The sequence below is a fragment of the Lepisosteus platostomus genome, chromosome 26 (genome assembly GCF_059453375.1).
Source record: "Lepisosteus platostomus isolate fLepPlt1 chromosome 26, fLepPlt1.hap1, whole genome shotgun sequence".
Lineage (NCBI taxonomy): Eukaryota > Metazoa > Chordata > Actinopteri > Semionotiformes > Lepisosteidae > Lepisosteus > Lepisosteus platostomus.
In genome coordinates this window covers 11,745,052-11,761,712 of record NC_142636.1, presented here as the reverse complement: position 1 = coordinate 11,761,712, position 16,661 = coordinate 11,745,052, and the positions used below count along the sequence as shown (strand labels likewise).

Genomic DNA, 16,661 nt, shown 5'->3' with positions numbered 1-16,661 from the left:
GATGACTGGATTTCCTCTTTTTGAACGGGAAGGTGTTTTTACTCTAGACACGCTGTCCGGGCAGGCAGGCTGTGACTCAGCTGCGACGCACTTGAGGGAACACGCTGTACACCAGCTGCTGTCAAGACACCCCCTGAATGACTTCAAGCCGATTCTCCCTCGCTTCCTTTTTCTGGACGGGACCCTCAGTCCACAGGAAAAAAGCGCACGTACTGTTCATGAAATGGAATGATGTCAGAAATAATGATATTTACAATTCTGAAAAGGAGATGGGAATAGAATTGCAACCCCCAAACCTCTGATTCACGGTAGGTTTGTGCATTCCATGACAACCTCTGGATTACGATCAATCTACAGTACTGGAGTTACGCTGTTTGCATTTTTCATTTCTGAATATTTTATGTATAAAATCAAGCGGAGCTTGGTCAACAACTGGTCAACAAGATTCCAGTATGACCTGCAGCCCAGGACCAGCTATTGTAATTAAGCAGTTTTGACAGTTTTTGACAGTTTTTGCATTAGAAGCACAGTTGCGATGACATTATGAAGTAGTTATGACTGGCTGTGGAGTACACACCTGTTATTGTGCATTTCTGAAACTGAAGATTATTTAACATACTTAGCAAATTAGTAAACATCTCAACAAGTATATGGATATTTATACATTATATACTGTATACTTTATATCCATATGTAATAGGCTGGACAAAGTTATTCCAAATTCACTTATATTCTTACCAAAATCAAAACCCCTTTTTTTTTGTCTCTGCTTATTCTTTGAAATAGAATGATATGGAATTTGCTCATCTCGGGACTTGTTTTAACCGTAAGACTTTTTTTTTTTAATCAGTGTCTGAGATTGCTCCCACTATTGCAGTGTTGGGTACAGTGATGGTCCTTCAAGAATCTAGTCAGGCCAATCAGATATAAGTGCAGAGTATGATAGGATGGTAAAAAAAATAATAACGGTGTGTTTTGTTTTTTTTACCTTGCTCTCTCACCACCCAACACGCTGTCTGGGTTAAATGGGGTCTCTAGAGTGTCTCTGTGTTCTTGTGTTAGTGTGTGTGCACTCTGTGATAGGCTGGCATCCCATCATGCATCATGTGCTTTTTCAGCTTCTGCAACCTTTACTGTTTGTGAAATATCAGTGCCAGTAACTTGGATATGAGGACATTTGTGGCTGTGCTTAATTTCTTGCGTCCTAGATAATTACTTTAGCAATCAGCTGTGGCCAAGTGCTCCATTGTCTATCCGTCCCTGTCGGTATAATTTGGCATCCCATCATGCATCATGTGCTTTTTCAGCTTCTGCAACCTTTACTGTTTGTGAAATATCAGTGCCAGTAACTTGGTTATGAGGACATTTGTCGCTGTGCTTAATTTCTTGCGTCCTAGATAATTACTTTAGCAATCAGCTGTGGCCAAGTGCTCCATTGTCTATCCGTCCCTGTCGGTATAATTTAGTTCCCCTACTTTTATTCAGACATTGAACTTGCCTCACTATGAATCTGGCAGTCAGCTTTTCCAGGCTACCCAATCCATCCGAGTAGCTCACTGGCGGTACCTAGCACTTTTCTTTAAAGGAACTTTGCTAGCGTGCTCTACGCTTTTAAGGATATACTGTAAGCTCTAGTTTTTTCTCAAACGCAGAAACAAAACTTTTGAGTCACGTAAGACTTAATGCATTTTAATCGCACGCCAACAAAATCCACTTACGGAAAAAGTAAACCTGGCTTTAGGTTTATTACAGTGTACATAGACGTATTTCGGTTAGGCAAAAAAAAATAATGTTTCGCTCGTGAGAACGCCTGTATTTTACCCCACCCGTGCACTATTTTACAAGCTGTAACGCTACTGAAAGTATTATTCTGCCCTCTGTTGAACTAATAAGAGAGCAGCGCCTCCATGTTTCGGTAGGAGACCGCACCACACCGCCAAGAGGATGAAAAAGCGGATTTGCAAATAGTTATGAATACGTTTCCTTGTTTGTTGCAGCTCAAGTTCACCCACCTCAACTAAAGCCAAAACGATGCTTAGGCGCAGTCAAGATACAGCTCAGGAAACAGTAAACCACTCACCAGTCTGTTTCTTCAGCTCCCTCTGGTGGTCTAGCAGGGAATTGATTCTCCCACCCATTTATTCACGCGTGTAACCAAACGCCATGACATAGTACTGTAGTTAAGTTATTCACCGTAGTTAGAGCATCAGAAAAACGACGCCAAACCACTCTTTGCGTGGAAGGAAGGCTGAAGGGGAGGGCTTTTGCATAAAATCTCATTATAGTGAACCAAGACATTTCATGTCTGAATCAATGCAATAGAACCAACAAGTACGAAGGGATTTCAGATTCTTAGGTCTCTCAAATCTGAGCTCTCTGCACTAATCACGTGTGTGTCTTGGTTTGTCAGTCTAATGAGGAAATGGGATTATGTGATGATACATTTGGAAAAGATTTCAGGTTTGGACAAAGTTAGCAGTAATCAAGTTTAATTTTTAAATCAAGCACAGGCATTTTTTTAAACAAATGGTTTTATTCCAGAAGTGTGTATGAAAACAACTAAGCGGAATGTTCTTTAACATGTATGATATAAGAATTTCTTTTTTCAGTCTCTCATTGGAGATGTGCAGATGGACAGATTTGTCTTGAGTGTAAGACAGGAGTTAATATCTATGTCTGGAAGCATATCATGCCGATGAAAGAAAAAATACATTGAGTTATCAGAACATTCACGGACAGTACATTCTGTCGTTCTGCTAAATGACAGCAGCAGCACTGAATTCTTGTTCCTTATTGATTCTAACTGATGAGTTTCTCTCATTAACACATCAGCACCTCAGTTATGTCAGACTGCAGGCCTGATTTTCCCGGCAAATGGACTGTAGGCTAATTGCTCATCTAATGAGTGTGCTACAGAGTGAAAGGTTTGCACACCATATACCACAGTATAAAACAAGGACCACTGGGTTGAGTCTGAGGTCATTTCAGTTCTGAGGCTCAGCTTTTTTCTCTTTGCTCTTGGGATGACTCTGGAGTGCAGTGCTAGCTCTGTGTTCTCTATTGGGAGTGGTTATAAGGGAGGTGGGGATGGGATAGACCTTCTTGCTTGGCACAAACAGCTTCAGGGGCTCTGGTTAGAGCTCCGTTCCTGCGAGCCAGGTTTTATAAGAGCAGGCAGCTGCACTTGACAGATTTCTGGTGACTGGTCAAGCCTTCTTGGGCACCAGCCAGTTGCTGGATCAGCCCCCAGAACTCCTTGAAGGTGATTCCCTCACTGTCCTTGACATTCATAGTCTTCAGCAGCTCTGCCACAGCCTGGTCATCACCGGAGTTCTGCAGGAAAAAAAAAAGAGACTAGTTGACACAAATGACTGGACCCTTTTTGGCACAAGATTCTTATTAGCCAGCAAAAGACCGAGCAATGACTACAGAGAGTAATCTCTTTGCTCTTTTTTGGGGTGAGTTTTGATAACCTTTTTGTTTTGCGAAAAATGGATATTGCAAAGTACTATCACCTGCAGAGCACTGGTGTGGTTTAACTACTCACAGTACAGCAATGTTGCCAATCTAGCCTCTATACAAGCACCAGCAAGATGACTGAGGTATTTTCATTTTGAAAACCTTTCTTGTTTCTCCATTTGCAAAGGTAAGGAGAAATTCTCCCTTCAGAAAAGTTTATTTGATCTTACAGTGACAATCCGAATCTGATTAATCTGTATTCACCCCCCACTGGACTTAATGGGGATGCATTAACTTTTTTGGCATTCTTTCTAGAGGTCTTTGAACAACAGCAATTCTGAATACACAGTGCACGTGACATGATGTGTTTAGATTTGAAGGAAGGCTTTTGATTACATTTCTCACAGACAGAATCTCAGGAGTATTTAAATGACCGTACAGTAGGGTCTCGACATCAGAGAGCTAAACATTTGAACACAAAATTGCTTATTCGCGATTCTGTGTGGCTGACGGAGCTTGATTGGAAGAACAGCAGACTGGGATGAAGCATATGTTTCAAATTAGCAAAGCAACAGACCGGGGTCGTCACATGAATCTAACTAATGGAGCGAGCCTCTCCCCATGCCTCCCGCCCAAGTATTCGCCACCGGACCTTAGTGTGGGCTTGCTTTTATACTGTACTGAACCATGCCGATTCTGTGTCAGCAGCATGAGGAGTGACAGTCCTGCAGACGACTTTGCAGGCTCTGCGACACTTTCATGTCCCGTTTCACTACAGAGCGGCTTGATAATCACGGAGGCAGAGAAAGCAAGTGTAGGCTGGAGGCAGAGGGGGGATTCTCATTTATTATAGCTATTCACTGTACCCTTGTGATCAGCATTGTTTGTTTTAGTAGATGTTATTTTTTATAAATGTAAACCCAAGCGTTAGTACTTTATCATACAAGGGAGAATTACGTATGTCGTCTAACCATAAATACGATATTCTATAATACATTATGCAAGAGTATTAAGGTGGACTTGGTTGTTTTTTTTAATTTGGCTATTTGCAAAATCATTCTGCAGATCTCGAGACCCTACATATAGAATATAACAGAAATTCTGATGGTGGGCTGAGATAGTCATCGGGTAAAGAGTATTTGAAACGGTGCTCTGTCTCCCTCTAGTGGACGGATGTCTAAATGTTAGATATAGAGATTACCATAAGCATCGCACAAAAAGTGAATGGCCATTTTTAAGGAATAAAGGGAGATTATTTTTATACAGCTCACTATTTCTATGTACAATAAAATACTCTGCATCAGTACATAATCCCTGTCTTCTGTAAATTGCATGAGCATTTCCTGAAATTGATGGACATACAGTGTAGTTATGCTTTACTTGTGGGACAGGAGTTATGCTTATTTGCTATGCTTGATTTTTTTTTTTGATGTTCACTTCTATTCAGTGTATTAGGCGAGTGGTATTTTAAAGTGCTTTGACATTGCTGTCATTTGAAGTGTAACTCAGTTTAAGATTTTTCCATTGGAGGTTTGCACTGAAAACTCACAAGTATACTCTGTGTTTTTAGTACTAGTATGTTAGACGTTAGACTAGGATATGCACTGTAAACTTTTCTCCATTCACACCAGACAAAAGGTTTATTATACAGTACAATCCTCATTAAAATAGTGCAATATTGTTTGATGTTTTTGCTGTCATTTTTTTAAATGGAATAAAGGCAGAACAGCATGGATAATATTTGAATTTCACAAAGGAAAGGAGGACAGACGAGTGGCATTGCACTTTTGTAAAACTTCATTTCAAACAGTAAGTTTGTCCATGAAACAAGACTTTATTTATTTTCCACTGCTATCGATATTTGGACATTCAGTTCCCATGGACATTTTCATCCGTCTCACCCACTGAACTCCGTAGCTCTTTCACAGTCGTTGACCACAGGGCACATCCCTTGCCAGTGTCCTCTTGCTCAGCTTCTCAGTTTGGAGGGACACCCTGGTCTAGGACCTGTTTGGGTTCCACGTCTGAATAATCTACTTCATTATGGTCACAGAAATGTTAAGAGTCTCCTGTTGTTTCATGTTTCATGTAGTCTATGCTTTTGTGCAGCTTTATGCCTGCGTTTTGAAAACTCATCAGTCTTCATGGTTGAATCACTGCTTGCAATTCACAACCTGACTCACTGACTGTACAGAGACAGTAGTATTTATAGTATTCTGAAGTCAGGTGAACCAACATTATTGCACATTCAACTAATTGTGTGCCGTGTTAAAAGTCATTTTGTGCACCTAAATGTTTGAATTCTCATCCAATCATAACATTTCCGTTTTTTATATTATCTATTTATTCCTCCGTTTTTGTTTCTTGCTTTGAATGTGTGGAGTAGATAGGGTATATAACAAATACGGCTGCTTCAAAGAGTCCCGACTACAAAGCAACCACGTGTGAAAACTGTGCAAGAGTCTGAATACTTTTGCATGCTACTTTGCGTAAGATGCACTGTATGCATAACAGATTTTACAGAACACATTTTTTTAGTTATTGGATATTATAATAGTTTATGTAATAAAAATCAAACTACAAAGACTGTGACCACAGAAATAAGAAACGGGACAGGCATTCTATCCCCATTGACAGAGACCTTGTGACCCAACAGCAAGTTCAGTCCCCACGCTGCACAGGCGGTGAACTTCACAGCTCCTCAGACTGTCTTCCAGAGTACTTGCAGCTGCATGGTAACAATCTGTCCCCTAGGACAGAGCTCTCACAACCCCACAGTGTAACAGATTGTCCCCCGTGACAGAACCTTTCCTGTCCCACTCACACAGCCTGTCTGTCCCCAGTGACAGTCCTCACACCTCCATACTGCATAGGCCCCTCTCATGACATTCATCTGAATGATAAGTACTTTGCAATAAATGTTTTCCATGCATGCATGTATTGAGTTTGCATGCATTTGACTTTGGTGTTGTAATGCACTGTATCTCAGGACAATACAGACCCATCTGGAAATGATGATACAAGTTAAATGGTTGCTATGAAAATCTGTGAGGTTTCCAGTCATTTCATTTATAGGAACAAAAGGCATATTGGCATATTTCTACAGGACAGGCATACCCTATGGGAGTGCCTGTCCTATAGAAATGGATCTTGTAATTGATTAAATCATCTCATTGATCTACAGTAGGTCTTGAAATAGGGTACAAGAACAGGTTGTCATTCTTCAAGAACAATTTTTATTTTGGCCACACCCTTTGTGAACAACATCAGTGCTGTTTTCCTCTGCTAGTCTGAGTGCTGCCTCTGATCATCCAAAGAGTACTAATTCAGGATATGGAGGTACATGTTCTTCCCACACATTTTTGAGTAGCTCTGAAAGGCAGCCAGCTTTTCTAAATGACACACGGCTCACGGCTCTGTCTCCCTCTCTCTCTTCCACGCCCTCGCTCTCTCTCTCTCTCTCAGGCACCTGGCTGGGCCGCGCCTACAGGAAGAATGACTTGCAGCCACACCCTGAGCATGCACTCAGTACACACTCGCCCTCGCTTCTAGTCCTCTGCCTGCCTGTCTCACAAACCCTCTCACTCTGCTTGGTATTTGCTTTTCTCTGCCCATTCAAATGAAAGTGGACCCAGTATGAAAGCCGTTGTGAGAACACGCCACTGCGATGCGGTTTTCTTGTATATGTACGGCAGTGCTCGCGCACACCGGCGGGCACTCGGACACCCGGGCAAGCTCAGGCAGCTCACCTTCACCAGGTTGGGAAGCTGGCTGGACAGCAGGCTCTTGAACTCCTCAGTCTTCAGGGTTGTGCCATTGGAGCCCGCGGCGTTGTGGAACTCAGTCACCAGAGTGTTAATGGCATTCTCCAGGTCTGAGGGCTTCTGCTGGAGGAGGGAGGGGGGGGGAAGAGAGAGCAAGTCAGGGAACTCCGTCTTGGGTCAGACTCACAGGACCTACAGCTGGTCCTGCAGCAGTGCACTGGGAGCCAGCATGACAAAGGCACAGCCCGGTACAGCAGAGGGCCTTAATGACAGCGAAAACATGAACAGAAGTGCATCAGAGAACGGTGAAGCCACGGTGAAAGCACAGACGCAAACGAAATGAGAAACCATTTCAATGTAAACGACTAGCCTAGGCACAGTATAACCTGGGGAACCAGAAAACATTACACCGGAGTCTTTCTAAAGTAGTTTTGTGTAAGATTCCTGTAAAAACAACTGCCTCATTTTCCTGATGGCTTGAAGTAAAAGGCTCAGTTAAATAATAAGACTATCTTCTCATCCATCTCTGAGCCTGTGTTAATCAAGGCAGGTAAACAGACCTGGGTTCAGCACTGGGTGGAAGGGCTGTTTGCTCTGGGTTTGGACCCAGATCCGGAACAGCACTGCTGCACTGTGACTCAGAGGTATCACTCCTGCTTTTTACTAGTCAATTCAATTCAATGGGCGTTTTTTTGGCATGACCGAAGAATACCATTAACACAACAGTTACTGTACAAACATATCATTGCATATATACATATACACACACACACATCACATAAAACATTGTGGAGAGCCAGCCTGAGGTTTCTCAGGCTGTGACAGGAAATCACATACTAGGCTGCAGTTTTATTGGGTTTCCTTCCTCAGTAGGACTGGAAGCTACTCCATTTCTGCCAGCAGTGGGAATTCTGGGATTAGGGTTCTTATTTTAAGGAAGAATGTCAAATTCCAGGGGACTTCTTCAGTCAAGGAAGCTAGGCTGCTGCTGACTGTGTGAGTGACCTCAACCAAAAGTTACTGCTCTCTAAACAGAAAGCAATTAATAAAACAATTACGCATTGGAACCTAACATGATCAGGAGTTCACCAAAGAATTCATCTGAAGTAACAGAATCTCTTTAATCCCGGAGAGGACTGTGAAAGCAATCAATTCAAGTGCTGTCTTTTTGTCAGAGTCCACTCTCTGGAATCCTGGAATTCCAGGAAAGACTGGCTGTGTTTATGGGATCAATTAGCTACTAGGATCCAGAAAAGCAAAGGCTAAATGAACTACACAGGAAGCCCACAATTTTCTGCTCGAATGTCTGTGAACATGTTTGTAATTAAGACAGCCATGACAATAATGCGATATAGATGTCACATGTAGAAGGGTGTGTACATATTGGAATTCCCCGTTTTCTGAAGCTTGAGACCAAAATAAATTTAAGATTAATTGCTGATGTAAAGAGGACATTTGCTCAATCTAGTTGATTTGGTTTCTAGTAGGTAATTGATTGCATCTAACCATTTCTTGAAAGAAACCAAAAATAAGTATCTACAACAAGATAACATGGTACTCTGTATATTGTTCCTGATATCTATAACTCTTTGTGAAAAGAAATGACTCAGTCCAAAAGAAATTGCTTATACTGTACCATGTTGAAGAAAACAAAACAGTCACAGGAACTACTGGAAATCTGTCAAAACAGGCAGATTATTGACTGCCTAAATTTGCTGCTGTTTTTAATCAGCCACACAAGCATTTCATTACATCGGCTAAGAGAAAAGGAAAAACAGAGCTGCCAATGGTAAAATACCTAAAGCTTTTTCTAGGTGGTGTGTAAGATTCTCAACTCAATAAAAAAATGGAATCAAATTACCCGTTAGATTTTGGGAAAACGCGCAGACTCAGTAACATTAAAAATCCAGGCTCTCAAAGATGCCAAACGAGGCTGAAACTGAGAATTAGAGACTCTTGCAGAAAGGGCTGCATTTAATTTGCAAATTAGATGCATATAAGATCCCCGTAGCAATAACCGCCTCATTTTCCTGATGGCTTTAAGACGTTCTCAGGCACTGCATTTAAAATAGCAAGAGGAGAGGAGCACACAGCTGTCACATCTATTTCAGTAAAATACGTAGAGGCTGTTAACAGTTCACCTTCACACAACAGGTAGAATCACAGACCAGCATCAGCTACACAGTTTAGCCCATCAATTTTCCATAAGGACAGGGCATGAGACAGAATTTCACATAAAAGAAGATAATCCTAAAACCAGTTTGAAGAAACAAACTGGGTTTTAACTAAGACGGAGGTTTTTTTTGTAAGACAACTTTATAATAATTAATAACTAACGTTGGTAAAAAGGGAAGATTACAGCATGAATGAAGCCCATTATGAAGGATAATCTGCCTTTAATTTGTTCATAGACCCTGATCACAATATTGTATATGGCAGCCTGTAGTCTATCTCTGAATTCTTATAAGGAAAATTAAGGTTTTTGATTAGTTTTGTGCATCAGTGTGTCTATTTTTGTTATATTATTGTTCCTCTTCATCTCAAGTCTGTATCTTGTGTTTCAGGTCATTGAACTCTTAAAGCACAGTATGCATTTAGATATTTTTCACAAGCTCTTTTGTACCTTTTTGAGAGCCCCATGAGCTGTATCCTTTCATGCCAAATAAATGATCCTATAATACTGAGCACTACTTCTGATGTGATTCAATCTATTTCTTAGCACTGGCATATTTTGATTTGGAGACTTCCTCCAAATCAAAATTTCTCAGACATTTCTCAAAGTACATAGAAGCCTGAGACCTGTATATCTGTTCTCGGGTAGCTCATCATACCCCCATTCCTGCCCTGCAGTGCGAAAGATGCAGCAATGAGAAACAAAGTGATGAGCAAACCTTCATTTAGAGGTAGGCATCCCAGGGCCACTGTGCTGATGAGTAACACAGCCCTGAGGTTTCCTTAGGAACTGGGCTGGAACATCTAACCTCAGCACAAATATCTCGTAAATGGCAATTTCCTTTAATCCCCTTTGTCTGCCTTTCAAGAGCGATTTCTTCATTCCAGTTTTAGTTAACTCCCCAACGACTATGCCTGCTCACTCTGCATAACATTCTGCCTTCAACCTGATCTCCAGAAACCAAGCTCTGCCAGAATTATCCTCAGTATGTTTGGGGCTAATTTATTCTAGCTTATAATCATCTAATCGCATTACTCGAGTAGTCCAAATCAAGACTCATCAAGGGCTATGTGCATTTGTATCTGTTGACTGTATAAAAATATGTGTTTGATATCCATTAGAGATGTTCAGTAAGAAGGATTACCTAAGGAGAAGGGCTTTAATAGCATTTTTGTCCTGAAAGAATCCTGAACTCAATACTTCAGGACTGTATACTTATACTGTGATTGAAGGAACATGAACAAACGAGTCAATGACCTAAGAATTATTTGCAAGACAAGATTTTAGGATCATTTACCTGTTGCTAATTATCTTCTTATCACATGAGCAAAGTAAGCTCAATGACCTCCCTTTGTCTACACTTTGAACTGCACTTAAAGCAGTCAGAAATACTCAAACATACTTAAACTGGGTTTAGGATGCAGGACAATTAGGATGTATATTTACTGAAGGAAGACACCCCATTTCAGCTGGGGAAATCCTCACGTGATTCTGGATCTCAAGGATCTAATTATCCTGGGAAGAGGCCACGACACGCCTTTGTGTTCCCAAGGTTACCTTCAAAACTGTATGCAAAGCCCCACAGCTGGACAGAGAAGCTACGTTGATCACTGCCAAGTCATGCTGAGTAAATTCACCCTTTATGTCAAGCTAAGAACTTGATGAATTATCAGTGACTTTGGCAACAAGGTGGATCTCTCCAAATTCAAATTAAGGTTGTTGGAAAATGTTCAGGTCTACTGGCATGGCCATTTACATTGCAAAGTGGGTCTACCTTAATTTCTGAATTCTTTCATTAGTAGCAACTAGAGAGGGGAAGCAGACACTGTAGAGACGTTTCTGAATACTCATGCATGTAAACACTTTTAAACCTTTAGCTATTGATCAGCATGAGTGTACTTTGTTCAACTGGAATGTCAGAATTCAAAACCATCTTCAGTTTCAAAATGTATTTTATAGAATATAATATGTATTTTCATAAATGAAAAGGCTTATCATCAGTTTACTGGCATCGGCTATCAAGAGCAAAATGACCCATACCTGTATTATTGAGGAACATACGGTAGATGCACACAGCCCTGGTGTTGTGTCCAAAAATACTAAAAATCCTGTCCATCAGAAAGAACCATGCTATCTTTGTAAAAATAAAATTGAATCATGTTTCAATCAATCACAGTCAACTTGTTAGTACTTAAGCAAGGTTAGAAAAGGGAGAGAGCCCATTTGTCATTTCAAGCAAGATCTCAAACTAAGGATTCTGTCCTGCTATTTATTGACAGATTCCACAGAATCTTCTTCAACAACATGGCTTGTTCCAGACTCCCATACATATTGTGTAAAGCCACTCTTCTTGAATTCGGCTCTAAATAGGCTCTTTCCCCATTTCCATTTGTAGACTTTGTTCTATCTGGTCTTACTCTTAAACTAAAGAGGTACTTCAACTTTCTTGGACTAACTCAGTTTGTCTATTCAGGATTCTTTTAGTCACCGTTGTCCAAAAACTGAAGCAGATCAATCCCCATCCGTGTAATTTGTTTGAGACCAGAAGTTAGCTTTGTTGCCCCTTTTTTTTTGCACTGAATCCAGAGCAGCAATGACAAAGCTCCAATTCCAGACAGTGGTGCCTAGACTTGCAAGGCTTGCTAAGCACTTACCAAGCCCTGCTGCGAATAAAAAAAAAAAAAATTAAGATCGGGCGAGTCCAAATGAAGCCGAGAAATGACGAGTGGACAATGAGGACAAGAAGATTTAAAGGAGAGTCTCTCCAGCTCAGCACAAACCCCTGAAAGGAAACATTAAAGGCTGTATGAATGCAGCTGCTTCAGCAGACACTGTGCTAAAAGACGGGGGTTTGAGAGGAGAGGATATAAATGAGAGAATCTGAGGAATTCAGCCTGGGATTTCAAAATAAGAGCATTGCTGTTGCAACAAGATCAGGATCCAAAAAACTAAACTTACATTTCTGTTTGTGGCAGAAAACACAACACAGCATATTTATTATTAGGCTCTAGTAAATGCATCTGGCACAAACCCTGTTAAAACTACATTGCAGAAAGCTCTTTTTTTTTCTAATCATATCCTTAAACCAACTGCTTAAGCACGGTCTTTTTCAAATGTTTCTCCTCTTTCACGTACTGCAATTTGCTTAACACACCTATTTCATCCTACTGGTTCTTTTATTACCATGCTTTGCATGATTATTTAAATGTTTTTGGTTGTGTAGTGCTTCAAGTTATAGACTGACGCTGTGAAAATAACTGTACAAAACAAAGCCGCCGAAGAACAATTATCAACGAAAATTAGACCCTTTTCACAGAAGCGGAGAGCATTTATCTCGGAACCTCATCTGCTTGTCTGTTGAGGGATCCAGGCAGATTGCGGAGAGAGGAGAGTAATAAGACAGAGCTCTGTTTGTTAGAGTCTGTGAGGTGTTTGTCTTCAGGGTGTAGCAGCAGCTCCAGAATCCAGTTGGGCAACTCAGTGGGGCAAGTCAGGAACTAGCAGGAGTAATGATGACATTCTGACTAACTCCCTGGAGCTCCATTTGTGACACACAAGACGAGCAAACAGTTCTTGCAACATTCTCAAGAGCACCTGGTGGAATCTGAGCTGTATTGTGTCGGCACTCAAGAGGATCTGAACGGGACAAACTCCCTGCTGAACACCGAGACTTTACTAATGAGAAAGGGAATAGAATATACAGCATTTTATTTCTGTATACCACATTTTACCAGGGTATAGAAGTGTTCATTATAACAAACAATTCATCACACTGTATTATGGTGTATTACAGTATACCATATTGTCATGATTACCATAAAGTAAAACGGTTTTATAGCAACCGTCGTGGGAGTTCACCAGCATCTGTTTAATTTTGTAAACGCATACCAGGTTTTCCCAAAATAAATTATACAATGTCACTGTTTCCTGTGATGAATTACAGTTAAAACAGAATACTACAGTTAACCTTATCATGGCATACCACTGTTATATATATGCTATATTAGAGTTTATAGCACACAGTATAGCGGTTCACCCTGGTGTTTTATAATTTATCATAGTATACCTTATTTTACTATGGTGCTTTGTAGTTCACTATAACTATAATATACCATAGCTTGTGGTAGTGCATTACACTACTTTCAATGTTATTCCAGCAGTTTTCCACCTAGGAACTGACTGGGCAGGGCAGGGCAGGGCGGATCCATCCTGTGGGAGAGTCCCCTCAAAGTTTATCTCCCGATAATAGAAGGAGTCTGTTTTGACTGATATTTATCTCGCTTTAAATATATAAAAAGCGAACGACAGAACTTCGAGATACTGGACTATCCCCCACCCCACTACGGTCGATCATTTATTACATACGGTATTTCTAACCAGAAGAGCTCAGGGGGAGGTTTAAAAACGAGCAATTCTAGCATGTCACAGCATTATTTCCCTGGGGGAACATTTTAATAATTAAAGCCCAGGTCTCGCATGGACTGATTAAACCGTAAAAAGTAAAAAAGGGGGGGTCTACTTAAGTTACAGCACAAAAAAAAGCCAAGCGCTGTCTTTTCCATCAACGTGGAAACAAAGCTGGCGAGCGGGCGAATTTTTTTTTTTTCTGCACAGCAGAGCACGAAGTCCAACTCCCTTTCCTCTTTGCTGGACAAGAGCATATTATCCCTGACAAGCGTCTGTCTGCGAAAGCAAAGCGCTGATTGAGTTCCCGTGATTGCAGTTTAAGTCTAAGGACAACACAGTGGATCAAGAGAAAGGCGCAGAAATTCATCCGGACTAAATCCATTTAACGTCCTAGCCCCTGATCTCGCTGATCGACTCGAGTTTCGGGGTACTGTTGATTCCGAAATATTTTAAAATCCAACAGCGCCTCAAACTTTGACCATCGGCGTACAAGGGACAGCGTTAGGATATGTATTAAAAATAAGACCTACAGAACAATAAATCAAATACCACCTAGTTTTCGATGTTTCTTGCTGCAGCAAAAAAGTTTATTATTAAAAAGGAGTTAAGAGTGTCATTTGTAAATTTTACCTTCCAAAATTACATTTCCCATTTTCAAGACGATCAACGCCCTTCTGTAACTTGAAAGGTGTTTCCACGCGTTTCGAGTGTCTCGGCTCAGTGATCACAACACTGCAACGCTAACTGCGTTATAGCAATAGCTTACTTAATTGGTAAAATACACACACAATAAGTAAAATAACTGCGTCTAGATCTACAGCTTTACTCAGTTATGCAGATTTACTTTTTTTCCCTTTACGGTTATCCTTTTTACCTACACGACCGCTCCTACTGGCTTTACAAACTGTAGATACTTTGCAAAACCAGACAAAACCTTTCGAAAACCGGCAACATGTGGATCGTATTATCCCCTACCTGATCCGCCATTTGGAGTTTTCTTTCCCTTGATTTCAATATCTGCCGAAGTTGCCCTGCAAAGTTTAACAGTTAAAACTTTTCTCTCTCCCTCTCTTTCCTTCTCTCTCTCTCTCCCCCTCCCTCTCTCTCTCTCTCAACGTGCCATAGCTCTCCCAAGCACAGCCTGGCTCCGCTCCCAAGTCCACCCACTCCCTGGAAACGCGCAGGGCGACGCGAGATTCCACCTCCAGTGTCAGAGAGCCGGAGGAGAGAGGCGATGTGGCAGAAGAGCTACAGCCGAAACACAATTCACTGGGGTGGGGTTCTGGAGGAGGTGGGGGGGAGATGAACAAAGCCAGGCGAGGAAGGAAGGGCAACTATTATACTGGGCTGTGATACATTGTTCACGTTTTTTTTTCCCATTCAATTAATTAGGCCGCTCAAGTTACAGAGTTACAGTGCACCCCCCCCGAAAGGATCTGGGCACATCTGGATCTTTTTAGGAACAGTTGGAACACGCCTCGGATCAACGAGGGCTTCCCTTCAAGTTTAGACTGGTTGACCGACCATTCTTTTCATTCAGGGCGTAGTATTTAAAGACGAAGTTGCGAAATCAGTCGCGATCCCGTAGTTGGTGGAATAAATTGCACGAGATTGAAAACTCATTCCCCATTCCAAGACGACGTTTGGAAGTGCCGGGGCCATCTGGGAAGGCTCACATCCTGCGTGGAATGCGCTGGTTGACGGCGCAGCGCTCCTGCGTAACACAGGTGTGGCCGAGCGCTCGAGTTATCAATACTCATCGCTTTAACACAGTCACGGACGTGGGAAAAAAAAAGCCGCAGAGGCAAAACGGGTCTTGCCACATTCTGGAGATTGCTCCCGGTTTTTAACCGCGCACTTCTGAAAACGCAGTGACTATTGCTTTCTCTTTGAGTTCATTTGTTGTCTTGAAGCGTGCCGGGGATTTTGATACCGTTCAAATATAGATCACAACACATGATCTATTTCAATCAATCAGTATTGGACGGCTGCCCTGCCTGCAGGTCTCTTTATATTTGCTGGGGTTTTCTCGGCTACTGTCCCCACACTCTCCTGCTTCAACAGGTCCCTGCATTAACTGAACTGAGGGTGTAGTGCTGCCTCTGAACAAATAGGCACCTTTTTGATGTAGCATTCTTGTTTCTGTCTGTAAAGTGCTTAACACGTTATTAGCGTTACGTCCACGCATGTGGGAGCTATATTATCTCAAACACAGTATCAACACTTTTAGCTGAGCATGGGCCCAGCAGCATCTGGGCTGGTTTGAAAGGAATTACAAGTTACATATGGGATTTAATGCAAGTTTCTAACCTTGACCCAGCCCTATAGACCTACAACGAGTCCTGTGACATTTTGGCAAGTATGTTTCAATAAGCAAATATCTTTGGCAAATATCTTTCAATTAGCATCAGTTTAGAATAAATACTTTGCAATTTGCAAAGCACTGTGAGAAAATTACCCAAATTCTGGTTGTGCAGGACTCCTGTGTTCTCTAGTTGCCCTTCCTTTATCAGATAGTGGAGCTTTATTAAACCTTTTTCAACCCATTTCTGCATTCAGTTCTTGCCACGCCACAGGTGTGAAGAGAAATAACAAATATCCAGTCTCTGTTCAGTCTCTCTTTAGCTTGCTTACTAAGTAGCTCCTTCCTTATTTGGATCCAAACAACTCTCAATAGGCAGCCAGTTGGTGACGTTCAGACAAAGGAGGGTATGACACTGTGTCAGACCTCCCATAATTAACACTTTGACTCTGGTTGTGCCCTGTAGTTTAAGTTGCCAATGTTGTGCAGGGCTAATACTAATTATTAGCCCAGTCTATGTTTTTAAGAACTGAAAACAGTTTTCAAAAGGGGCCAT

The 16,661-nt window shown here is 41.4% G+C and overlaps 1 protein-coding gene and 1 long non-coding RNA gene across 4 annotated transcripts; one reads left to right on the top strand and one right to left on the bottom strand.

Annotated features, from left to right (window-relative positions):
* Positions 1-81: 81 nt before the first annotated feature.
* LOC148640162 (uncharacterized) lies at positions 82-16,408 on the top strand. 2 transcript variants are annotated; one of them, XR_015930653.1, is made up of 2 exons: positions 82-308; positions 14,929-16,408. It is a non-coding gene; the product is annotated as an uncharacterized LOC148640162 (long non-coding RNA). The 2 variants fall into 2 exon arrangements; XR_015930652.1 differs by lacking the exon at positions 82-308 and adding an exon at positions 3,319-3,458.
* On the bottom strand, positions 2,514-14,947 carry LOC148640163 (protein S100-A13-like). 2 transcript variants are annotated; one of them, XM_088621155.1, is made up of 3 exons: positions 14,779-14,947; positions 7,209-7,346; positions 2,514-3,333 (listed from the first exon to the last, which is right to left on the bottom strand). In XM_088621155.1, the coding sequence occupies exons 1-3, from the start codon at positions 14,788-14,790 to the stop codon at positions 3,163-3,165; spliced, it is 321 nt and encodes a 106-aa protein (XP_088477281.1). In that variant the 5' UTR covers positions 14,791-14,947; the 3' UTR covers positions 2,514-3,162. The 2 variants fall into 2 exon arrangements, with proteins under 2 accessions (XP_088477281.1, XP_088477283.1); XM_088621157.1 differs by having other exon boundaries at positions 7,209-7,343.
* Positions 16,409-16,661: the final 253 nt, after the last annotated feature.